General features: G+C 29.2%; 2 protein-coding genes across 3 annotated transcripts; one reads left to right on the top strand and one right to left on the bottom strand.

Moving 5' to 3' along the window:
* Positions 1-6,844: 6,844 nt before the first annotated feature.
* Positions 6,845-8,426, bottom strand: LOC145191392 (uncharacterized). Its single transcript, XM_080068477.2, has 3 exons — positions 8,136-8,426; positions 7,770-7,907; positions 6,845-7,553 (listed from the first exon to the last, which is right to left on the bottom strand). Exons 1-3 carry the CDS (start codon positions 8,371-8,373, stop codon positions 7,108-7,110), a joined length of 822 nt encoding a protein of 273 aa, XP_079924603.2. The 5' UTR covers positions 8,374-8,426; the 3' UTR covers positions 6,845-7,107.
* A 2,393-nt stretch (positions 8,427-10,819) lies between these two features.
* Positions 10,820-26,490, top strand: LOC149882120 (uncharacterized). 2 transcript variants are annotated; one of them, XM_090067628.1, is made up of 22 exons: positions 10,820-10,962; positions 11,180-11,221; positions 13,276-13,329; positions 14,419-14,534; positions 15,994-16,053; positions 16,834-16,901; positions 17,007-17,084; positions 17,205-17,319; positions 17,711-17,837; positions 20,991-21,074; positions 21,210-21,296; positions 21,416-21,497; positions 21,790-21,846; positions 22,077-22,198; positions 22,304-22,382; positions 23,147-23,926; positions 24,215-24,337; positions 24,441-24,634; positions 24,744-25,006; positions 25,121-25,242; positions 25,411-25,589; positions 25,929-26,490. In XM_090067628.1, the coding sequence occupies exons 1-22, from the start codon at positions 10,877-10,879 to the stop codon at positions 26,362-26,364; spliced, it is 3,354 nt and encodes a 1,117-aa protein (XP_089923754.1). In that variant the 5' UTR covers positions 10,820-10,876; the 3' UTR covers positions 26,365-26,490. The 2 variants fall into 2 exon arrangements, with proteins under 2 accessions (XP_089923754.1, XP_089923753.1); XM_090067627.1 differs by having other exon boundaries at positions 24,741-25,006.
* Positions 26,491-26,821: the final 331 nt, after the last annotated feature.

The following is a 26,821-nucleotide window of genomic DNA, read 5'->3' as shown; positions in this document are numbered from 1 at the left end:
ACCTTTTTTTTCTCTTCGGGCGAACTTGCTTTTTTCTTCAACTCAGACAATTCAAGATCAAATCAAGTGTTATCACGACTGATTTTTTAGACAAAATCGTTTTCGACAAAGGAAAAAGTTATGAAATGGCTTTTCTCGGCTTGGAAACGTACAACAGCATTCCAAATGTAAACAGTAAAAACAATTCTTTCAAATACAGCATGAACAATGGAGCTCGTTGGGAAAACATCATCGCTCCTGATGGAAGCTATGAAATTAAAGACATCAACGACTATCTGCAAAAGTCAATTTTAAACACGATAAAAACAGCTCAACGTGGGAGTTATATCATTGCAAATAAAATTAACTACTCTCCAAACGGTCTTCAAATTGGAATCAACATTAATACTTTAAAATCAACCATTAAACTTGGCATGAATTATCTGATTGACTTTGACGTGGAGAACAGCATCGCTTCAGTTTTAGGGTTTACTAAAAGAAAATTAAACTCCAATTCTGAATACGAGTCTGATCATATTGCTAAAATTTTACGCTCCAACACCATCAGAATTGTTAACAACGTTATCGGATCATCCTATATTAATGGAACCCAACTCAATTGCATCTACTCCTTTTACCCAAATGTTAACCCTGGTTACAAAATCATCGAAAGACCTACGTATTTAATTTATCTTCCTGTTAAACTTCTCGAAATTTCAACAATGGTTACTCGCATCATTAATCAAAATGGAGATTTAATCGATTTTCGCGGTGAGGACATTACGATCTGTTATCACATTTGAGAAGTGAAATAAATAATTTTTCAACACTTAAAAATGTATCAAAACATTAAACTTAACATCTCGCAAGCTGACAAAATTAAAAAAGCCATTCAAGACAAAACTGCTGCTAGCATTAGACTCACTCATCAAGACTTGAATGGCGAACATGTTCTTGCTGTCACTAACACGCAACTCGACCAAATTAGAAAAGCCTACATCAACGGAAAAGGTGTCACGCTTAAACTCAGCAAAAAACAACTCATGCACAACGCAAAAGTAGAAGGAGGATTCATCGGTGCCCTTTTACCTTTACTAGGGACGCTTGCATCTCGTGCAGCTCCAGTACTTGCAAAAGGTTTATTGGGTGGACTTGCTTCATCCGCCGGTTCAGCTATGGTTGATTCTATCGCTGGACGAGGTGTTAATCGCACAAGCAAAGATTCTGCAAGCTCAACTAATAAACCCAAAACGTTTTACTTGAGCAAAGATGGAAAAGGCATAAAAATAACCAAATTTGGCTCTGGCTTATTCTTAAAACCTTGGAATGAAAATATCCAAGGCGATGGACTCTTCATTAAAACTGGAAAAGGACTCTTTGTTAAAACTGGAAAAGGACATGAAATAACAGGAGGTTTCATCGGTGCTCTACTCCCCTTGCTCGGTACGCTTGTTAGCACTCTTGTTTCCGGTTCTGGTTTACTCCTCGGACCTAATTCACCTTTCAATAGCATACCCATTTTAGGCTCCATTTTGTAATGTCACCATGAATGATTAAAAGCTTAAACTTTTTAAAAAATTTTTAAAAAATGATTGGCGTAGAAGGAATTGTTTTACCCAACGAGGCCTTAACCAACTTTCAACTGATAAAGGCTGCTAAACAGTTAAAATTAAAAAACTTTAGAGGTGTTCATGTAAGAGACGAGTTACCAAAAAAACCGAGAAGAAAAGAATGCGGTATCGCAAACACAGGTGATTCAAGCACTGGATGATTTCATTGGGTGTGCTGGTACAAAGACGGTAATAAAAAATATAGCTTTGATTCATACGTTCAACCTCCTCTTGTCGAACTGGTTGACTAATTGAAAAGTCCCGTTTATTACAACAGCGAAAGAGTGCAGTTTGGTAATACCTCTTATTGCGGTCACTTGTGCCTTTACGTCCTGAAAAAATTGGATGAAGGAAACGACTTTCAAAGCATTATTAACACCTTGTGGTGATTTCCACGGTTTTTAAGAATAACAAACCAACAAAAATAACAAACCACGCCTAAACCCGCGCTCAGGCAAAAAAATGGATAAGCATGAATGCAGGCAGGCAGGCAGGCAGGCACCTTGGCCACTACAAAAAAGAAAATGAAGAGCGCAAAAAATGCAAAGGGGTTAAAAAGTCGTTGAAAATAAAATAAGGCATCAAGATTTTAAAGACTGCTTATTGAGCGGAAATGAACAACTTGCAACCATGAACGTTTTCAGATCCCATCTTCACGACGTTTACAGCGAAGAAATTAACAAAGTCGCACTCAGCTCAAAAGATGACAAAAGAATTATCTTAGAAGACGGAATTCACACGCTAGCCATTGGTCACTACAAAACAAGATAAACCGAAGAACAGGCATCTTGAACGGTATAGAAATAACATGATTATTTTTTATACTTCTTCATTAACTATGACCAAACATGATCCATAAGTTTTGTTCCAGAACACGACATAAGAAATGTTCACTAACGAATCAATGTTAGCATCCTTAAGTATGGGAAAGTATCAATGCGCCAGAACCGGCATTTCCTTATATATAATAGGCATTTGGCCTGTATGAGTGCCTGTGGAGTTGGCGTTTTTCATTTATTCGATGGTAGACTCAACAAAGAAAGGTACATCGAAATTTTGGAAAACTCGCTTATTCCTAGCATTGATTTATGGCAGTTGCAAGATGGATTTATTTTCCAGCAAGATAATGCGTCGTGTCATAAAGCGCATGTTGTTAGCGATTGGTTCAATTCTAATAAAATTCAAGTGCTTCCATGGCCTGCCAATAGTCCAGACTTGAATCCAATAGAGAATTTATGGTCGTGGCTTAATCAAAAGCTTGGTAAAGAACAACTTTACAATTTGGAAGATTTGAAATCTTCTATCTCTCATCATTTGAAAAATGTGCCTGATGAAGTAATCAAAACTTTAATGAGTTCAATGCCAGAACGAGTACAAGAGTGCTTGAAAACAAATGGAGGAACAACACGTTTCTAAATTATTTTTTTATTGCTTTTTGAAATATTTTTGAAATTGGTCTTAAAATTTTGTCCAATTTTTTTTCCCAATTATATTCTTTACTAGTCAGTTTTTTAATTTTTTAATATTATTTTGTAAAAAAATTATAAATTCTTTTATAATAAATATAAAATACAATAAAAATTCTTTCTAAAAATGTTTTCCTTTTTTTGATACCTTTTTCCAAAATAAAATTATTCTAAGGTTAAAAATAAATTTTGAAAAAAAAATGAGTGGTCTTTAATTTTCGGCCACCGCTGTATATCTCCTTGGAACTCGATGGAACTTTAAATTTATATTAATCGAGTGGTCTTTAATTTTTGGCCACCGCTGTATACAAAGTGAATCAACCAACACAACTTCATAGAAACGCTAAAGAACTGCATGTTTCCATCAGCAGCCATGCTAATTGATTGATAGAAATGGTTGCATTTTCAAAAGAGTATAGATTTATATATAAACATTTTTTCTTGTTAACAATAAAATAAATCAATGTCTTCTTTAGTTTTTATTTTAAAACATTTTAAGTAAGTTTTAAACATAAAGACTTGAATGGGCCTAATAAAAAAGTCTGAATGGGCAGCTTCTTTTAAGAAACTGTATATAGCTTTGTTATGTAGGTAGGAAATTTAGGTATTTTTATTCTCATAAATATTTTAAAAATTCTTATTAAAAATAAACTAAAAAAAAAGTACTGTGGTTAAGGTGGTTTGTCCAGATGTATCAATTGGGTTCAAAACTTTCTGGTCGGATATAATGAGTAATAACTCGAGAAATACTAAACGAATAAATTCCAAATTTTTTTTATAATGACGTTCTATATGTATATAGAAAGTCAAGTTCTATATAAATATAGAACGCCATTATAAAAAAATTTGGAATTTAATCCTGAGAAAAGCACTCGAGAGCAAGGGTTTGAAGGCTTACAGCAAGAAAAAAATAAAGATGGGATTAATTGGTGGACAATTAAAAGCAATTGGCCGCGTAAGGAAGCTCGTCAAACTTTTCAACCGAGAAAATTAATGTATTATTGAGGACGATAAGACGTACTGTAAAATGGATTTCTCACAGTTGCCCGGCAATCAATATTATTATTAGCCAAAAGGTGTCTATACAGCTATTCACGAAAGTTTAAACGATTGCAGAATTTTCAAATCTAATCTTCGGTTTTTCTTGAATAAAAATCTAACGGAAATAGATATCAAAATAATTATTTTTCCAATTTGGTAAATAGGTTATTTGTTAATAGAATAAAAAAAAGTAGGTTTTGACTCATTACCTTTTACTCAGAAACTTCATTAAAAGGTAGGTGATACAAATTAGGAGGTTTCACAAAATTTTAAATGATTTTATTTAGGATCAATTATTTGCTAATTAATTGATAAATCCGCTGCGAAATTTTTCGCAGCGAATTTATCAATTAATTAGCAAATAATTGAGTAGTCTTTCAATCAAAAAATTCATTACAACATCATCAGGCAGCTTTTAATTCATTAAAAATCAACTTAAAATATTGTGAATTTCAAATTAATTTCAATTGCTTGCAAATGGGTCGAAAATCAGTTTCTAGTGACATCAAATGGCAAGTTATTGGTATGGCGCGGACAAAAAATCACACAAACGTTCAATAGGCAAAATACTTAACATTTCTGAATATTGCGTTAGAAAAACCATCAAAACCTGGGAACTTACCAAGGACGTCTCCGACATGCCGCGTACTGGGAGACCATCCAAACTCAGCAACCGTGACAAAAGTGGTATATTCAGAATGTGCAGAGAAAACTCCAGACTCAGCTACAAAAAGCTAGCACAAATCTTAAATGAGTCAAAGAATAATCCAAAAGTTAGCAGAGAGCTCGTGAGACTAACATTGTCGGACAAAGGTATTGGAACGTACATAGCTGCTAAAAAACCTATTCTTTCAATCACGGATAAACGTAAACGACGAGTGTGGTCCAAAGAAAGGCTGGACTGGTCTGTAGAGCAGTGGGCAAAAGTTATTTGGAGTGATGAAGCTAACTTTCAAATTGTAAACCGCAAGGGAAGAATCTACGTCAAAAGATTTGCAACTGAGAAACATTCAGACAGGTTTTTGCAACATCGTCGACAAGGCGGTGGAGGTTCGGTTGGCATCGGGGGACGTTTTTCTCACAAAGTTATAGGCTTCTGTGAGCTGTATGAAGGCCGAATTAATCAATACACCTACAAGAACACATTGGAAACGTGTTTAGTTCCATCAATCAGACACTTGTATGGCAGAAGCAAGCAATTCATCTTTCAACAAGACGGGGCTTCAGCTCATACAGCACACTCAATCAAAGAATATTTTTTGAAAAAAAAGTTCAATGTGATGCCCTGGTGCCCTAGATCACCAGATCTTAACCCAATCGAAAATATTTGGTCTTGGATCAACAATCAACTGACATACCATGAAACTCAATCAACTCAGCATTTAAAGCAACTTTTGAATGAGTACTGGCTGAAGGTATCTCGCGTGATGTGCATGAAATTAGTTGAATCAATGCATAAACGAGTTTATCTTTGCTATAAAAACAAAGGAGGACAATTTAAATATTAATTTTGCTTTTTTTTTCATTTTTTGTTCGAATGTTGCAATTCGTTTAAACTTTTGTGCTTCTTATTTTTCCTATAGGATTTTTTGTAATAGCTTTTTTCTAACTAAATATTAAAATTTTTATAACATGTTCATATTCACTTTAAAGCTAATTACTTTTTCTTTAATAAGTAAAAAAAATTAAGTCGATATCATTTTACAGTTTTTCTTTATTAAACAAAAACCAAACATACTTGATAAAAGTTCTGCAATCGTTTAAACTTTCGTGAATAGCTGTATCAGCAACAAATTTGAGTATATCCAGACAGAAAAGTTTGCTTTGAAGATCCTCGTGTGGCAAGCAATTTGCTCTTGTGGCCTTAAAAGTATTCCATTCGTTACTTAAAGACTTTGATTTCCAATTTGTACATGTTACACTTTGGCACAACCAATAAGGTTTAGATAAGATATTGGAAGTTGTCTTCTGATGCCCTGGATGAGAACAAGACAGATGTGGTCATCAAAAACAAACCAACTTCTTCATAATTTAACCGGGACGATTAATTCTTTTTATACCAATTAAATTAACAATTGAGTTTTGGTAACTGTTGAGAATATGTTTTGAAAATCTTACAAGATTAAAAATTTAAAAACTAGTCCCACATTCACTAGCCACTCACCCTAAGCCTAACTCCCACCCCATAGATCTCCCCAAACAGTTATCTTTAAGGAAACTTTACTTTAAAAATATTTAAAGAGCTATGTTTATCTTTTTCTATCATTCTAAGAATATTTGATTTTACCTTTTTGGAAATATATAGATTTCAAACCTAAATTGAAGATCTATTATTTTTGCGTGCTGAATTGATCTTTAGAAGTACTTAAAGATACGTATAAGGCTTTGACGTTTAAGGATTTAAGTTTCGTAAATATCAAAACTGTAAAAAACATTCAATCAATCCATCCAAAGCATGCTAGGCTGTTTTTAGCCTTAAGTATGTTTTTAGGTGCCCAAAAATCAAATACTATTACTTCGAAAATCAACTTTTACCATTTCGACGTAAATCAAGTTTTGAAATAGTCGTGTAGCTTGAGAGTAAATATTTGAAATGCTAACTTAAATATCTTTAGTTTTTATTTATTCATACTTAAGTCATTGATTTAAAATTCAAATTATCAGCAACAGTTTCATTTAACGATCTTTTAGAAATCTAAATTTATATTTAAAAAGTTCCTTTTAGAAATGCTGAAAGAAAAACAATACTTTTCAAACAACAAATACTCTGCCCTAAATGTTACTAACGAAAATTTTAACTCCCATTACTTTATATTATAATATCTTATAAAAGACTTAATTAGAATGATAATTTAATAATTTAAAAATAGTATGATGAAAACCCATCAAAACGTTAGCGGAATGTTAGCTATAATGTTAAAAGTCTTTTGTAACCACGTGGTCTAAATTGTAGATAAAACCAACACAAAACAAACTTTGTCACCAATATTCGTTTTATAATGTCATTGAGCTCAACTGTAGTTAAATTGAATGTTTGGTGAGTTGTTGCTTGAGCCGTTATAAACCGCTCTCATTTTAGTTTGAGGTTCTTGGTATGCCCCATAAGCAATATACTTTAACGAATCGACATTGTCAAGTTCTGGATAAACTTGCAAATCTTCAAAGGAGTAACTTTGATTTTCATGATGGATGCTAGAAGAATGTCCTGATATATCTGGGGCGCTTGCAATGATTCCTCCACATTGATCATTAAGACGCTCTCCCTTTTTAAAATGTTCCACTACATTTAACAGCATAAAGATGAAACCCAATATAGTTGAAATAAGTCCGGATACCAGAGCACAATACGCAATGAAGAATGTCCAGCCTTTATTGTCAAAGTTAGTGCCGAGGATACTTTCAATACTTGAGTGTATCTTAAGATGCACGAAAGTAACCAAAATTATCGTCAGTATACCTAGAATCATAAAAAAAAAATAGCACTGCGCCTTATTTTCTGAATGAAAAATAAAATTAAAAAAAAGAAATGAAAATGCTAATCTTGATCGTATTGTTTTCTTGATTCTTGATGCTACCATTATTATTGTTAACATTATTGTTCTTATTGCTATAATTATCGTTGGGATTGTTATTACGAATGCTGCTATTCAAGTGTAATATCAAGTGAGCTTACTGGAGAAGTTTGAGAAGAGAAGTGCTAGTGCTGGTATCCATACAATGAACGGATAAAAGATTGCAATAGCCATTATAATGATCGCAATCAGACAACAACATAGAGACAAGATGTTAAGGATGGCTGCAATATCAAAATCTAAAAATACAAAACAATATTGCTTTAATTTTCATTGCTTTTTTACTTCATCAGTCATCATAATCGCCTATTTTTCTTTTCATCATCTTTTATTACAGCTGCCATCAACATCATCATCATAACTGTGTGCACTACCGACATCCTTTTTTATGATCAAAACATCAACGTCTGCATCATTAACACAGTTAAATTTATTTCACAATCAAATAAATGAAAAATACTTAAAACCTTCGTCCGCTTTGGAGTTTTTATAAAACTTCAAAGCATTTTCGCGAAAAGAACAAACCAACTCTGGGGATTTCTGAAAGAAGACTGTGGTGCATAATCTCAGTAAACCAATTCGATCGTCTCTGTCTTCTTGCTTAGTAGACCACCAGCTGTCACCCAACATTGAAGCAGTTAAAAAAACAAGCGTTAGAAAAGAAAAAACAAACAGAAAGACAAGCAATACAGTACGAGCTTTCATTTTTGTTTGCTAAAAAAAATGGCAAAAAATTTGAGTACTTTTGATCAGCATGAATAAAATTCTTACACCAATTTTTCATAATCAGTTCTTTAATCATGAACTATAATATTTAAAATCTATCTTTATTCGTAAATCTTTCTTTGAATCGCGGATCTAAAGGTGTCTTAGTGCGAATTGTTTAGAATAATCTGCTAAAGATGTTAGATGACATTTTTAGCGTAGAGAGCATCTTCGTGAGTAATTTATTCTTAATTAGAAAAATCTTTAAGTAAAATAGATTATTTTGAAATGAAAATAGAGTCAAGATGGAAGAATACAGTAAAATCATAGGCAGAATTTTTTTTTTTTTTGAGAAGAGGGGGCTCATTCGTATTTATAATTGAAAATGATTCATTAGTATGTGAGTAGTATACACAACAAATTAAAATCAAAGTATTAGGAGTAACGTCACCATTTTCATATGTGTTTAAACATACTTTCAGACTCACTGAAAGCACCATTTACTACTGAAAATTATGCCATGATTTGATGAATGTAAAACTTTCACATTGGTTTAAAAAAATTTCCTAAACTAAACATTAATCTATTTTTTTAGCCAGAAGTAATATATTCAATATTTGACATCACAAATAAAACATCTCCAGTACCAAATCTTATGAAAATACACTAATATACTATGTATAAAAAAACTACACTAATACATTATGTAAAATACAATAATATATTATGTAGCATTGTGTTTCTTTTAGTTCTCCATTAAAAAACTGTAATATGCTTCTAAACAGCAATTAGATTTTGAAGTTTTGTTACATAAATAAACAAAGTTGTCTATCAGATGACGAATCACTATCTATATATTTATCAGCGTTATGTCATACAATACATTTTTATAATTTTTACGGTTTGATGAAAGTAAAATTTGCAACGAAAACTCCTTCTATAAGTTCAATAAAATAAAGTTTATGAACTGGTTTAATAACAAGAACTAGGTTAAGTTATGTAAATTGTAAGTGAATTTGATCAAAAGACCTATAAAATGGGACAAAACTTTTTATAAGAGACAACTTTTTTCCCTAAATGAAAACAATATCGGAATAAACGGTTTATACCAATATTGTTTAACATCCCGATTTACAGAAATATTAATTCCACAATCATCTACACCTATCACTTAAGGGATATAATATTGGTTTAGTAAAATTGTTATGTAATATGTACGTTTTTAATAACTAACTTTTTAATGCCAATTTTTATTGTAGAAATCCTAACAGTGTCAAAAATTTATAATTTAAAAAATTAAAAAGTTAAAAATCACTGTGCTGCTGTTAAGTACTACTTTAATATACCCTAACTATCTTATACCGTCAACTGGATATACTTAGGACCGCAGGGTTAACTTGGGACGAAAAATTTATTTTAGTTTTAGCATGTTTGACAACCCTATAATTAACTTTTTCGTCTGAAGTAACCCCAGTTGTCCCAAGTATACCAAGTTGACTGCTCCAAAGTATACTGCTTTTTTTAATAACTAGTATTTGTAATTTTTAAAGGTTTTTGTTTAATGATAGAGATAATATAAGAGACTAAGATCATGTTATAGACAAAAAATCTTTTTTTATTTTGAAATTATAACTTGATCCATCATTAATAATAAATTGAATTTTTGTCACTCTTTTTTCTAATCATCATAATATGCGTTATGGTGATCTCTTTTTCCTTGTTCATGTAAATATATATAACCCCCGAGATAACATTCTTTAAAATTACATAGGTACAGGATCTTGGGTTAGATAAATGTACTATTATTTAGACTAAGGCAACAAAAAGTTATTACTTAATCACTTGGTCTTTGATTAGAACCGGAAAAACCGGCATTTAAAAAAAACTTAAAGAAAAAAACTTTAAAAAAGATTTTGTAATTTACGGTTCCTGTTTTGTTTACTAACAATATTTGGCGCGTTGGTTTTTTACGTATATTTGTTAAAAATTAATAGAAAGGATTGTTCTTCATTCATTTAATCTTTTTTTAAAAAGTACACTCAACTCATGATTAAAGTACTTGTAAAAAGATATGAAATCTTTCTATCTTATTTTTAAATACTCCAAAGACAAATTTCTTCAGCCGATACCTATTCAATTTCTTCAGCCCATACCTATGCTAAACAATAGCTAACCTAATTCTGTACAATTCAGTTTAGTTACATAGTTTTATTTAGTTTATTAGTTAATTTAATTCAATTTAGTTTAGTTAATTTAGCTCAATGACGAAACTTTTTTTAAAAAACCTATAAAAGTAAAATAGATTTTTAACAAAAAGACAGTTAAAAGTGGTATTGAAAAATATTTAATTGCATTATTATGTTTATATACATATGAACTGGTAATGTTTATCTTGTTTAATACTAGGATTCTTGCGGTATATTGCTATTTATATCTTTGCCTCAAATATACATGTATTAGTATAAACATATAAGTAAAAAATATTTTTTTAGAGACTTGATAAATGAACTCTTTTGACATAGCTCCTTTAAAAATAAATATGGAAGAATCTCATGTTAGATATCAAACTTTGTCTGAGAGAACTCAACAGTGAGTAATTATTTAGCTTTATAATATGAAATTAATTACTTCTACTTGTATTAAGACGTATGTTAATCTACTTGTGTTAACATATTCCAAAAATTTAATTGAAGCAAAGTCAGAATGAAGCATTTCTACATTAATATTTTAACAAAAGTATTTGTTAAAATTATATGATTGCTTTATTTTTAAAGTTTTTCACTTTGTAATTTTTTGATATTTTCAGCTCACCAAAACTTAGATTTCCTGCTGTTAAAGAAGTACTGTGGTATGTTTACATGTTTATCAATTAACATATCTAGTATAGGTTCATATATACTATGCATAATTAATACATATATACATACATATATACATACATGCATACATACATACATACATACATACATACATACATACATACATACATACATACATACATACATACATACATACATACATACATACATACATACATACATACATACATGCATACATACATACATACATACATACATACATACATACATACATACATACATACATACATACAATAAAAAAGTTTTAAAATCTTTGTAATGTGAATAATTAATAATCATTTATCATCATGATTGCATTTTTCAATGCTAGAACCCTTTTAGGCATGGTAGAAATTAATTCACAAATATCATCTTGAGGAATTTCTTGATATGTTTCATTCAATTTTTAAATATTCTGAAATAATGAGGGTTTTTTTAATTCTTTTTGTGAAGTTTTCATTCTAATACGACCTCATGATGTGCAATAGGGTTCATATCAGGTAACTTTGTCACACAACCTTCCACTATTTGAGATTAATACAAATCATGACTCATCAGAGAATATGGTCGAGTTCCAAAGTTCCATAGGCCTCTCCACTTGATATTGGCTGGATGAAGAAGTAGCTTCTTTCTTGCAGCTCTTTCATAGTAGCCAAGCTTATATAGATACCTAACAGCTGTTCTGGGACTGACTCCAGTTTGTGTTCCTATGTCTAAGGTCTTGCAATATGCATCATCTTCAACATTTCTCTTAATAAGAGGCAAAGTTCTGTCAGAAGGTCCAAGAAGACTTGAGTGTGTTGATGTGCATTCCTTCCTCTTCTTAGTAAATTGCACAATCAATCTATTAAAAGTAGAAGTTGGGATTGAGGGTTTTTCTGATATTTTTCACTGATTAAGTCCACCTTCATGTTGAGCAACAGTATGGCCTTGTTGAAATGCAGTTATGTACAATACTCCTTTGGACCTTGGCATGCTTAATCAATTAGATATACAATCTGAAACAAAATCTTGATAAATGTATCTTTTTAATAAAGGTTTATTCACATCATAAAATATATTTTATCATAATGTCATATTCAATTTTGTTGTGTGTGTGTGTATGTGTGTGTGTGTGTGTGTGTGTGTGTGTGTGTGTGTGTGTGTGTGTGTGTGTGTGTGTGTGTGTGTGTGTGTGTGTGTGTGTGTGTGTGTGTGTGTGTGTGTGTGTGTCTGAACTATGAAAGTGTTATCTCCTATCAACTCCAGGCTCAATGTTCAGCTAAAGGGCAAAACTGCTCTCTGTCTTGAATAAGAACTTATGTAAAACTATTGCTTTATCAAACTGAGAAATATTCCAAAAATTTAATAAAAGAATTGATTCCTAGGACTTTTTCTTTAAAATATGCTGTTAAATATCCCTTAAACTTACATCCTTTTTATAGTTGCATTAAATACTTTAACTTTGGTTTTATCTATGTATGTGATATTAATTATCCCTTTTGAAAGATTTGAAGATATTTATGAAAAGTTGTTACATATTTAAAATTGAGATTATTTATTCAAAACTTTGTGCATCTAGCAACAACAAAAAAACTTTATAAATGTAACCTTTTTTTTCTTCATTTGAAAAAAGTTACATTTATAAAATTTGGTTACTAATTCAACTTGCTAAACTTTTCAATTTAATTTCTATATTTTCTTGAGTTTTGGCTCTTACTTCTCCTGTAAACTAATTTCTTTTTCTGTTTTTATTGCTTTTTTGTTTGAAGTAAATATAAACTTTTATTCATATATTTAACATTTTTTTGTCACTTGAAAGTGACAAATAATGTTAATTAAACTTTTAGGAATAGTATCAGTTGACTAGTTTATTTTGAATTAAAAGTTTTTACAAACTTTTAATTCAAATTAAACTAGTCTCATCCAGATGGAATTGAATTATGCATATGCATTATTATGTACATGTATTATTATGTATGTGTGTTATATATGTTTGTTGTTGTGTATGCATAAATAATAAAATGTGAACGACTTTATTTCTTTTTTTTTTATTACTTTCTAGGAATCGCACACCTTTGAGTAATCCGGCATCAATAAATTTCTCTGGACCATTGGAGTACTTATTTACCACTTCAAATTTAAACATACATATTATTTAACGAGAGATGTTTATTTTAGCCAAGTTTTTAACTTAAGTTAACTCTTAAGATAACTTTCTTTGCAATTAATGTCATTTCTATTCTAATGACTACATGAAGAAAAAAAAGATTATTTAAGTATCAATAAAATCTTGAATCAATCATCTCTTCTTTATCAGTTTTCTTTTTCTATTACAATTTTTTTGTTAAGCAATTTTTTCTCCTGCTCCTTTACTACCCCAACCATATACATCCTCTTTTTAAACTTAAATGGTATCAATAAAATAGTACTCAGATTTCTGGATCTATGAGATCAGGAAAACACACAAAAAAATTAGGGGCTTTTGACTGGATTGCTATGACTCAGTCTTTCTTTATGTCTACTCTTGTCTCATCAGTTCCTCATTGTCTACTGCAAACCTATCTTAAGAAACCATGGGGCTTTCAAATTAAGTCTGCAAATTAAGCTTAAAACTCGGCTCAGTTCCATAGAGTAAATACCTATGATCTAGCAGTCTGTTAAATGAATGTTTAACAGCTGACAAGGTTATTAGGTATCTACTTTAGGGAACTATTAAGATGCTTTGACTCCATTCTAGCTAAATCTTTTTATCAAAATTCAGGATTTAACTTTTCATGAAAAAATCCTTTATCTTTAAGATTACATTATTTCAAATTATTTGGAATTTTTAAAAGTTTTTTTTGAAAAAAAGGCTACTACCTACAAAAGGGTTTAAAACTCAACTTTGATGATATTTTTTATATTGCAGTATAGCAAGTAATATACTAAGTTAGAAATATAAAATATTTCATTAAATAAAAAAAATATCATAAATTTATAAAAAGTTAAGAAATTGCAAAATTTAGAATAAACAAAAAATCTTTAAAATTCAAGTTTTTACTGAAAATATTAAATACATTAAATCTCTTAGTTTTGGAACAAATGTAGTGATTAGAATACAAATGACATTGATTGCAAATAAAGTTATCTTAGCATCATTTTTGGCTAATATACTTATGTTAGTTAACAAAGCTTCAAACTTTAGGAATTTTTCTTTTCTTTATAGAAAATGGAGTTTTATCATTGACCAAAGAACTCTTAAGCTTGCTTATAAACAGTTGCAGTTACATGGAAATAACTTTATGGGATTCTTTATCGGGGATGTAATGTCTCAAAATAATGGTAAGATTTTAAAGTGGTTTATTAAATGTGTTTAGAATGCAACTAAATCAATTGGTCTTGATCATTTTAAATTGTTTTTATGAGAGAACTCTGGGTAATTTTGATACATTTTAATTCTAATCAGATTAAAAAGTTCTCAACTTATTCAGTTTTGTTGGTCACTCTGCATTTTATTCGCCTTCATTATTTTAGAGAATTATTACCAGAGTGAATTATACTGAAACTTTTGTTCATTTATTCAATTTCCTTAAAAAGGCAATGCTGCTGCATTATGGGGTGACATTAATTCATGCATAGTTGTAATTAATTGATAATGTCAAATCAGCATGTATGACATAAATGCCATCACAAAGTTATAAGTAGCACAACTTCTATCCACTATATACATATGCCAAGCAAAATAAGCATAAAAAATATTTTTGAATATCTAAGTAAATTAGCCATATATTTCCACAAGTATTTTTGTTATAATGTAAGAACAGGTTTTGCCAAAATGTTGAAGGTTGCAGAATATGTACCTAGTGTTCCATCCAATATCAATTAAGGTATTGTTTATTTGCTGTCTATTCATTTATCATAGATATGCCATAAAATAGGAAGCATTGACATGAGTTTACTCCTCATACTTACAGCTTCAAATGGCTTGAAGCTGTAAATAAAACAGCCATTGCTAATTGCTATCAAATGAGTTAACTAAATAAACAGCCATTAAACAGTTGATTTTATGGTTCACTTAATCTGTGCAACAATGTTTATGGTGGACAGGGTGAGATATGGGTAAGGATATGGGTGAGAATTTCTTCTATGAAGATGTAAGATGTCATATTATGGTATATTGTCTAGTAATTTATGAACACTGAAAAATTTTAATTTTTTATTAAATTCTTAGACATATGATACTATTCCTTTCAATTTTACATTTATTTTATTTAGTTTACTTTTACATTAATGCTTTCTTTAGTTTTACTAAAATAAGTTTAAAGTATTGTTAAGTTAAATTGTAATTATTCCTGGAGCTGTTAAGTTGCCATAAAGTATGCTTTAAGTATGGTAAGTATGCTTTAAGTATGGTAAAGTATGCTTTAAGCCTCTGTAAACACCATTCTAACATAGTCTCCACCATACTCACTGATTTCCTTATCGCATAAGTAATTAATAGCCTATTACAAACATTCTTTAATTTCATTCATACAAACATTAGTTAAGTTTAAATTCATTGTATTTTGTAATGGAAATATGTTTACATACTTTGTTGTAGTGTTTGAATTTTTATTTTATGTACTTTTTATTATTAAAAGTAATGTCAAATTTACCCTGTATTACATTTGTAAATATTTTGTTGGAAATGATGTTGTTTTTTTTTAAATCATTTTATAATGTTCTTAAGTTTAAAGCTTAAGATCTAATTAGCTGTTTTATTTGATGTTGCATTGTAACCTTTTTCTTTTTGTCTTTGAAGGTCCTCTGTTAATTCATGTTGATCGATTTGATCCTGGAAGAGATGGTCAAATAACTATTGGTATGCTTAATAATATAACTTTCAAATGGTTTTATAATATAATTCTTTAAATTTTTCTAAATTTAATTCAGGAAACAAATTCATCTATGGTGTTTGTTTTTTATGGATTCTAAACACAGATTATAATTTTTCTTTTAATTGAAATATAAACTTGGATTATTTCTTGAGAAACCAGTATCAACACAGTATTTTTAAGGTTGTGTTTTTTAGTCAAATGTCAAATTTTTAAAAGAAATCTGTTAAAATTTAGGCACTAGGTTTTTTCTGAAATATATGGTGAGTTAGATTTTTGAAAATTTAGATTTTGCTTTTATATTTTTACAAAAACACTTGTTTTGAAATCTTATTCAAATTAAATAAATTTAATTAAAAAATCTGTCATCTAAAGTTTGTAATAAAACACTACACAAAAACTTTTAAGACTTTTAGCAATTGGCTTTATTCTTAAAGTTTGATGGAATCTTAGATCAATAGTGCAAAACTTAGGTTAAAGTTATATTCCTTTCTTATTTATATGAAGTTTTTCTTTACTTTACATTTTTTTTCTCCAGCTTGTTAAACAGTATTTAAAGCCCAATCATTATTAATTATCCCTTACCAATATTGTTCTTGTTTGGTCTGCACTCAGAATGTTTCTCACATTGTATTATTTGCCATTGTTTCATTCATTTCTTATTCATTTTAGATCTACTTACTAAAGGTATTTTTACTCTATTTATAGTTAATTTTTTTGTTTTTAACTTAATTTGAAGCTAAAATTGGAAAAAAATTTTTCTTTAGAAGCTACTTCTAAAAATGTTCGAATACCAACTTCAATATTGCCAGGAAATTTATGTATTCCTGTGAACGTAAGAGTTTTTGCTGGTTTTACTTATACATAAGTTTAAATATATATTGCTGATGTTTAAGTATTCATATTTCTATTTTAATTCATTTTTTGTAACACTTCTTAGTTGTGTCACAGATTAGCATATAAAGACCAGGAGACAACTGAAACGCATTCTGTGGAAGATGTTGAAAAGTCAATTTTAGTAAGATAGATGTGTTTGATTTATATTGGCTCAGCAGTATAAGCTCTTATTCTTTCTTTTTAAAAAACTGTTTGCCTAACTTAACAGTCTACACCATATTTCCAATTATTCTCTGTTTAGTCTATTAAAAGTTGGTTTTCTCGTAAAGAGAAACTGGATGTTTCTAATTTAATTTCAATAAAAATGAAGTGCTGTTTTCATGCTGAAGAAAATGACATTATAGCATTTATTTCTTGTAAGTAGGTTTTTGCTTCTATCCATCATAATTAGTTTAGCACTAAAAACTTACACTTGTTTTAAATATAATCATGGCATTTATTTTCATTTGAAGGGTTAAAGCATTACCTTTCTACTTTTGCTTTAATTTTACTAATTTTGCTTCAATTTTGCTTTAAAATGAGAAGCACTTTAAACAACTGGTTTCATTATTTAATATCTCTACAAAACTCTACTAAATTTAGGAAAATATGTAATTTATGTATATAAACATAATTAGTAAAGGATTGCTGGTTTAGTCTTAAAAACGGATTTAGTTATACTTGCATCTACAGTGTAATCATTGTTTGTAGTCAGCTTTTGTCAATCAATATTTAGTTGGAAGAATGTATCATTCATAATTCTTTTAGGTAGTTGTATAACAAGCGCTGATGTTTTCTCAGTTCAATCTATAAATTCAATACCTATTATACAAACTGCATTGGCTCGCAACTTATGTGGAACTTTGGGTGATAAATACTTGCGTGTGCAAACAGGGTGAGAGTTCCACTATATCAGTATTTGTTGTATGATGATAAAGCAAACTTTTAAATGGGAATTTTAAGATGGTTTTGAGTTTTGTAGTAATCAGAATAATTAGTTTATTTTCTAATTAATTTGAATTAGTTAAGTAATAAGAATTAGAATTCATAACTAGAAATAGAATATAACAGCATTTTATTAATTTCCTGAAATTGTTACTGCTCGAACTTAATAAGCTATGCTCACTAGGATGCTTCTGTTGTCTTTCTTAAGATTAATGATAGCTTCAATCATCAAGAGCTTACTGTTCCATCTAGTTGCATTTGCTGTACAAATTTTATGTCCTACATCTCTTTTCATTAATTTTTTTAATTTGCACAGTTTATGCATACTTAGAACCAATATATTGCATTTAGCATAAAAAGTTTTAAGTTGATCTTTTCCCTTCTTCAAGCCATCATTGACCACTAGTGTAGGGTATGTGCTGCTCAACTGTAAATTTTTGGGAACTTAATCACAATTACTTCCTTTACTTGTTTCCAATTAACTTAATTTTTCTCCAATAGTTCCGTTTTCAATAGTTTTGTTTTATGGTGCCTTAATCATAATTGACTAATTCATTTTTAAAAAATTTTAATGTTTACTGCATTGTCTGTGACCATTACATCTAGCTATATTGCTACCACTTCAAACTCAATTACCAAAGTTCTTTATATTGCCACTATATTGTCTACAGTGTGCAATCCAATACACTTTTGAAATTATCCTTGTTTGCAAAAGTGACCAAGTTATAAAGGACATGCACATTCCAAAATATCCATGCATCTTGCAACTGGACTAAATATCCACTGGATATACATTTGTAAGCAAAAAAAAAAAGGCTTCACAGGAAAAACAGCTGAGTCCAGACTCCGTATTAATTTTTCAGAAAATCAACTCAAGTTTTAACTATTCTTAGTTACTAGTTGGTCCAGGATTTGGAAAAAAGATAATGTCAAAAAACTAGATGCTGTAACTGGCTGTATCTTGAATTATTTTAGGATAATTTGGAATGGCATCCTTCACTTCTAGCTTTAGTTTTCTATAAAATTTCTCAACTTGAGTTAAATTCTTTTTGTCAATTCTGTCACTAGAGTATTTTTTGAAGTCACGGGCATGTTTCTGTCATTATTTCTACCTTTATCTGAATGAATTTGTTTTTATTTTGCTTCTTATAGTTGTCTTAGGCTATTTCTCTTCAGAGTTTTGAGAAAAAGCCTTAAAAAACTGGAATGCAGCCACTTTTACTATTTGAATCTCAAAAGTCTCTGTCCACTAACATTACATTTACACACCAACATTACAAAGCTGAGCTTTTCTCTTATACTGTTTGGAGATTAAAAGTATTCCATTCACTGGATCTATATTATTGCAGCCAGTAAGTTGCAGCCAAGTTTTTATATTGCTATTTTTTTTTACTTTGTTGAATTTCAAAGTTGAAACCTCAGTAAGCACTGCTAGTGAAAAAAAATTATTATTAGAAAAATGAAATGTTAAGATTATGTCCATTTAATTTTACACAGCAGGCAAATTAGTGAAAAAATTTTTTGATTTTTTTAAATAAAATAAATGTTTATTTATAAACTATTAAACAGTTGTGATATAAATGATCATAATGCTTATCAACAAAAGTTGTTTGAATTCAATGTCCCAGATCCTATGCATTTTCATAAACAAGTATAAAAGGGATGTAACAATATGAAAGATATTATGTTAGTTAATTGCACAAGAGTCCATCTTCTTGGTTTTTTTGTCTCTTAACTTATCAAAAAAAACTTTAACCTTTCAACTCCTAACTTTGTTTGAGACTCTCCCATTCTTGATATGTAAGGCATATTTGAAAAAGCATTAAATGAGGCAGGGATGGGGAGGAGGGGGGTTATGATTTCAATTTTTTTTTAAAACCTCTTGACTTATTAAAGGTTATGACCATGTAAACTTGCATGTTCATAACTTTTAAACCAAGATTGTATAAATTAATAAAATTTGAAATTCAACTGTCTATGAATTTTGATCTCGTACAAATTTAGGGATTGTTTTATTCCAAAGCTCCAATCTTTGTGATTTTGTGCAAAACATCATTTTTGACACAAGTATTAATGCTAAAAAACTAACAGTTTTCAATTGCCTGAAAGTTACCTCAAAAACAAAAAAATTCTGAGTACACTCCTGAATCATGTAATCAGATGATGGATGTATAATCAATGCATATTTTAATATATTTTCATATAATGCATAATAACTTTAAATAATCATAACATTTTTTTTATTACTATCTTTATGTCTAATATATGGTAAAAACTGTTTTTTTAGCAATGGTTTAAAGTTTATGTCAGTTAAATATAAAATAACTTTGTTTTATTTCAACAGAACATATTTTAAAAATTACAAACGCAATGTAAAAGTGGCAAATGAAATTTGATGCCACTTGAGTTTGTTTACAATTGCATTTAATTTTTTTGCCACATTTTTTGCAGTATGCACATAATTTTCAACTTTTGGTAAACTTTTTTTAAAATGTCAGTCAATATGCTTTCAACCTACAGCAATGATAATATTACCTGCTTTTTGCTAACAAGATGTAATTTATAAATCCACCACTTCATCAATTGTTATAAGCCGCTAAAATTAAAGTTAAAACTGTAAAACCTATAACTAAGGTTAAAGTTTCTTTTAGCATAAATTATTTAAACATTAATTTCATATTTGATTAATTCCATACATTTCTAATAGCATATCTAATTAGAAATTTCTGATTAGAATCAGGAAGAAATGCTAATTAATTAGAACTATAATTGGCTTCCTGTAAAAGTTATTTAGTTGGAATTAGAGTCAGTAGATTTTCTAATTAATTAGCTAATTAATTACATGTCTTGTTAACTACGTCCTATCACTTGAACTTGGATATGAAATATTTTAAATACTATTTTCCACACAGTAATTGATTATATTACACAGTAATAGATTATTTTGTTACAAGGTATGATCTGGTTATATCTTGTAACATAATAATATATTACTTTGTAGAACAATAAATTATTACAGTGTAGAAGACTAGTAATAGTACAAAACTTGGTTTCTGATTCTTTTACTATTAAAATTAGTAAAAATTCGTTTCTTTGGTCCTAGGTTTATAACAATGGATCAAACACGCAAATTATTACTCTTGGTAGAAACTGATCCAAAGGGTTACTCTCTACCCTTAGTGGGAGTGTAAGTTTCTAGATATACTTTTCTTGATTTTGTTGCATTTTATAATTTTCATCTATTCTATATGTATGTTTAGTTAAATATAAAAAACTTTGCCTGTTTTTTGAGATATTTTTTACATATTTTTTTCTTTCTTAGTTGGTTAAGTGGGGTGACTAATTTTACAGATCATATGGTACTGGCTTCTCTTTTGAGATTTATTTACAGTAAAGAAATAGTTGAAAGGCAAGTTGACTATTTGGTATTGTTTCAAAAAAAAAAATAGTAAATCTTTAAAGAGTGAAACAGTTATCAAAATGATTAGATCTTTAATTTTGAAAAATGTTTTTTTATTTTGTATTTAGAGTTAATGCTCCTAAATGTAGCTATCTTTTGGTTTTGTTTGCATCTCATTCTGTCGAACCCCAATTTTTTGAATTTTCGCAGGTAATAGTTTACTTTTTTTGTTTTTTAATGTTCTTTCTTAGAAGTTTAAATATTTATTTAAACTTTTGTAAATTACTACAAGTCTAGCAAATCCAATAAAATGAAATGCTAGTTTACTATTTTCATTGAGCATCTCTTTCAGTCAGACATTTTTTCTATTTTACTTTGAGTTTTTATTGAGTAAATTTATTTCATATCTTAAATCTCATTTTAGAGATGATAAAATAACAATTGAATTTCTTAGCTTGCTTTATGTTTATTGTTTAAAAAAACTTTTTTTAAAAATATTCAGGAAAGCAATGGCAATGGGTTTCAATTGATGAATTTTTGTGAAGGAGTTCAAATTGAGGTTTTGTTAGATTAATATTTGACAAAAAGCCTTTGTTTTTGGCATATATTTAACATATTATTGCTAATTAAGTTTTTAATATAAAAATGTTTCTTAAAAATATTTCTGATGATTATTGTGCAAAATAAAATGATTATTGTTCAACTTGCATTTATTGATTTACTTTACAGTTAATATTTTCTTTTTCAATCATCTGAATTATAGTTAAAAATTAAAAATTGTTTATAAAGGTACATGAACATACAGCAGATAGTGAATTTCAGTTTGATTTAAAATCATCTAAGAGTGGTTTAGATGTACAGAACCTCTTAAAAGCTCTTTCAAACTTCAATTCTGTTATCACAGAAGAGAGGTAACCAAAGTAGTTAGCAATTAGTTTAATTTTTCAACAATCTTTTGCATTTTTTTTTATATTTTCACAAATGAATCAGTTTTATTGTTGTGTTATTATTTTTAGTGTTGTTAGCAAGTTACATCAAAGCAATCCATTAGATGATTCTCTTCCATTTTTATCTCCAGTTCCTCATACTTTACAGGTAATCTGATAAATAATGTGATGTCACAATGTACGACTTGAAATACATATTGCACTTTGTTTTGCTAATGTGTTTTCATAATTTTTTTTTTTAAATTTCTAAACAACAGTTCTAAAATAAAGAAAACTTAACACATCTTGGGTGCTTAACAAGGTTCTGGGTGTTGGCATCAATCCATCATAAATTTTAAAAAACTATCATTCATTGTAGGTTATAATGTATAAGATAATCTAAATTATAGTCAAGATATTGTTTTGTTAGATTAAATTTTGCTGTGATTTTCAATCAACATCTCAACTTTTTTAAGCTAACATCAAAATTGTTTTAGAGTGCATTTTAAAGTGATCAAACTTCTATGTTTGTAAATTTTATTTTGCAGATTCTTGATATTTTTAAAAAATGATATACAATTTAAACTTAAAGTACAATAATTTAATGTTTTAACGTTCTTATTATTTGTTGTTTGCAATATTTAAAGAAATATTTGTTCAAATGTTTATGTTAAGATTAACCCAAAAATGGGAAAGGGATTTCTATGTGAAAAAGTTGTGGAACTGTATAAGATAATGTGTTATATTTGTTATGTATATTTATGTAATTGATTGATGGGTGGCTGTTTAAGAATGTGGTTATTCAGGTGAATATTTTACTTAAATGAAGATCAAAATCTTAAATAAAGATTCAATGATTAAATAATAAAAAAAAGAGTTCAAACATTTATTAGAAAACAAATTTTATTACAATTGGTTTGATTTTCTTTATAGATTCAACGTTCAATTACTCCATCAGTTCCAGATCTCTCTCTTTGTGATTCATCACTTATTGAAGATCAAAAAAAAGACACTTTGGATATTCATATAACAACTTCAGAAAATCAATCCACAGGCAATAAAAGTTTAATTGACAAAAAGACAAGCGTTTTGCCTCGACAGACAAAAGCCAGCTTAGCTCGCATTAATATGAGTAAGCATCCAAAAATAGATGATAAAATGCTTTGCGATAAAAAACTTAATCTTGCTATAAAGTTTAAGAACAAGGAAACAAAAAAAAATGAAACCAAAGATTTTAATGAACAAAAGTACAAAAATGTTGAAGTTGATTTCACAGCATTGCTATCAGAATATGAAAGTTCTGTTAAGCTGCCAGTGCTTTTTCACCCATTGAACAACACACCATACACAGGAAAAGTCATTGAATATACTTCAAAGAACTATGTAAATCTAGCTGATGATAAAAGTTTTATATTTGATGATAAAAATAAAAGTTTTACTGAACCAAATATTTTGATAAATAATAATGGTGATAGTGAAATGGATTGTATTTCTGTTAACAATCTTAGTTCAGATAAAAGAAATTACAAAGATGCTAAAATGCAAGTCAATATAGCTCCAAGCATCTCTGAAAAGTATTTCTCTCCATCTGATAATAAAAAAGATCTCATCAATAATCATCATGATGGTTTTAAGCAAAAGGACACAGACAATGGCTTACTACTAGAGTTGATTATTGCACAACAAAAGCAGTTGGCTGATTTGCAGTCACAGGTAAGTCTTTTTAACATTCTTAGAAGGTTTTAGATGCACAAGTTGAAATATTTAGTTAAATACTTAATTAGAAAAATACGGGAGTCAGAAACTTTTGGGCCACCTTTAACACACTACCAAAGTATTCAAAAAACACAGATATTAATGCTTACATTAAAACTTAATGTTTTAATGTTGTAGAATCCACATAAATATTCTACTAAGTATTTTATAACTAATTGTTTTTATGGAGCTTTTGTAAGAGCAAGAAGTTGTGTAAAAACTTTTAGATAGATAAATATTTTTTAGTTGAATTTCTTCTTGAACCATGAAAAATCACAAGAAACTGCAAAAAAAAATTTTGATGCTGAAGATACAATAAAAGCAGTCCAATTGAAACAGCAGGAACAGTTGGATAAAATACAAAAAAAGGTAACAGTTTTTTTTTAATTTAAGTGTTTTTTAAAAATGAAAACAAACAAAAAAATAGAATAGAATTAAACCTACCATAAAAACATCTTCTTCTTACTTTCAGTTGCAGCTGTTTTTAGAAACTACTCCCTTAAAATCTGCTAGTGCTATTGAAAATATTGGTGTCCAATGCAACATGGCATCGCCTGAAAAAATATCAACTGCAACAAATACCGGAAACAGTTTGATTTTTGACCACACACCCAGTGTTAGTGATAAAAAAAAGAGTATTTGCCAATCTTGTCACCATTGCACAAGGTATAAATGTTGTTTTGGATTATTTTTGATTTTGCAACAGTGAGGTATAATAAAGTTATTTGAAGTTATTGAGTTCTATCAAGTTATGTTTATTCATTCTTTCCAGCAGAAAACAAAAGTTGAGAAATCAAAATACATTAAATGGTAAGAGTAATTCATCGCTGAACAATGATTCTGTATTTTTATCGCCTGATCTGTCTGAACTTAAAAAAGATGATATAAAAGTATCTTTAAATGGTACTAATACTTCTGCTGAGACACTTGCATCTTCATTGCATGCTGTTGACCTTCCTGTTTTTGATGATGGACAAGGCAGCTGTATTACCCCAAATATACAAAATAATGATGAGTGGAATCGAAGTCCAATGCTAGGTGAGTTTAATATGATTTTTCTTTATTGAATAAATAGGTGCGACTTCACGATTTTCAAGAAACTAAAAAAAATTTTATCTCAGTTTAAAGCTTGATTTTGATCAAATTTACAAGGTGAAAGTGCAAGTATGTTAATTGAAGAGCAAGAGAAAGTAAATGCTGCAAAAAAACAAGCGACCGATGAAAGTAAAAAAGAAAGGGAATCTTACAATCATCACTTCTACTCTCAAATGATGGTAATATAATTTTTTGGTGTGTATCTTCGTGTGATCTTCGGTGTTTACATGATTCATTGATTATATTTTTTCTGTATCCGTGTGTATGATTTTGTCATCGTCTTTTTGCAGTATGTGTATTTGGCTGTGTTCTTAATAGGGATTTTTCACAATCATGTTTTTTTCTAGGATCAAGTTCAACAAATGATGAGCGCTCAAAACATTTCAGTATCGACAAGTAATTCATCATCTGACGACACCCCCAAGAAATCTAAACAGAATAAAGTAATCTCATGCGCAGCATCTTCGAGAGTTGACATGGTGAAACTAGCTACAGAAACTCAGTTAAGCAAGATCATTAATCAACCGTGAGTTTTAATATTTGATTCGATTTAGGAAAAACAAAATGCGTAAAAAAAATTTTTTTAATATATTTAGGGGTATTAGAAAATCACAAAAATACAGGATCTGTATTTTGTTGGCTTTTTAGCAGTTTTCCTGCTTAAATCTTAAATTAAGCTTACCAACAAAGCTGTAAAAAACACGGCAGTTGGCAATTTAAACTATAATATTGCTTATTCTACCTATGCATTTGTTGGTTTTAAAATTCTCAAGAGTTTGCACTTTAAACCATATTTAAGAGTATTCATAAGAATAACATTCAAACCCATAAAAGCGAAAAATAATGTTTATCTAAAACGTTTTAGATATGAATTCCGACTGCGATCTTTATCAACTGGTGTAGTGCACAATCATCCAAAAATTAACTATTTGTCTATGTCCGTTGATGAAACAATTAACGAGTATTCACAAACTGATATTGATGTTATAGCAGCAAAGTACTTCCCTGTTACTGACTTACGAACCGAATTGCGTAACAAAACAGTGACATTTGAAGGCGTTGTTGAAAGTAACACAACTAGTGTAAATTTCTCTTGCAATATGAGTATAGCTTCGAAAAAGTATCTCCAGAAATATCAGCTCAACGAAGAAGAGAATATCGGTTTGCTGAATAGACCTTTAAACAAACCTTTGATCGATACAAACGAAACAGTTCATAAGGAATTAAAGAAATCTTACTGCGCAGGAAAAGAAAACATATTAGATATGAAAAAAATTAGAAATCTTCCTAAATTATTATGATAAATTTTATTTTTTGATTATTTGCATATAAGTAAATAGTAATTTATAAAATGTAGAAAAAAAGATGTTATGATAGTAAATAGTCAATTTAAACTAAAAAATGAAAAAAGAGTGACCAAGAATAAATAGGGTTTTTTAAATATTCTTAGACCACGTGTTCGTGTAGTTACAAATTAATAACAAAGTAATCTTAGAAGATCATTGATGTGAGATTAAGTTGTTAACGTTTTCACTGCAAAGTATCATTAAATTATATTGCTGCACATACAAGTATTTAAGTTTTTTTTAGATAATAAAACGTGGCTGTTTTTATTTTTTTACCTCTGTTATTTTATTTTTATTTTTACATTTACATTCTACAGAAAAATACAAAGGAAATTTGTTGCTCGTTTTTGTGGTATGCTTAAGTGGTTTAGTATAATTCACCTTCCTTTTTTTTCAAATTTGTTATAAAATT

Source organism: Hydra viridissima, unplaced genomic scaffold (assembly GCF_058129835.1).
Source record: "Hydra viridissima isolate aposymbiotic clone 2 unplaced genomic scaffold, HvirCarnegie_v1 scaffold_11, whole genome shotgun sequence".
Classification (NCBI taxonomy): Eukaryota; Metazoa; Cnidaria; class Hydrozoa; order Anthoathecata; family Hydridae; genus Hydra; species Hydra viridissima.
This window is presented reverse-complemented; position numbering and strand designations above follow the sequence as displayed.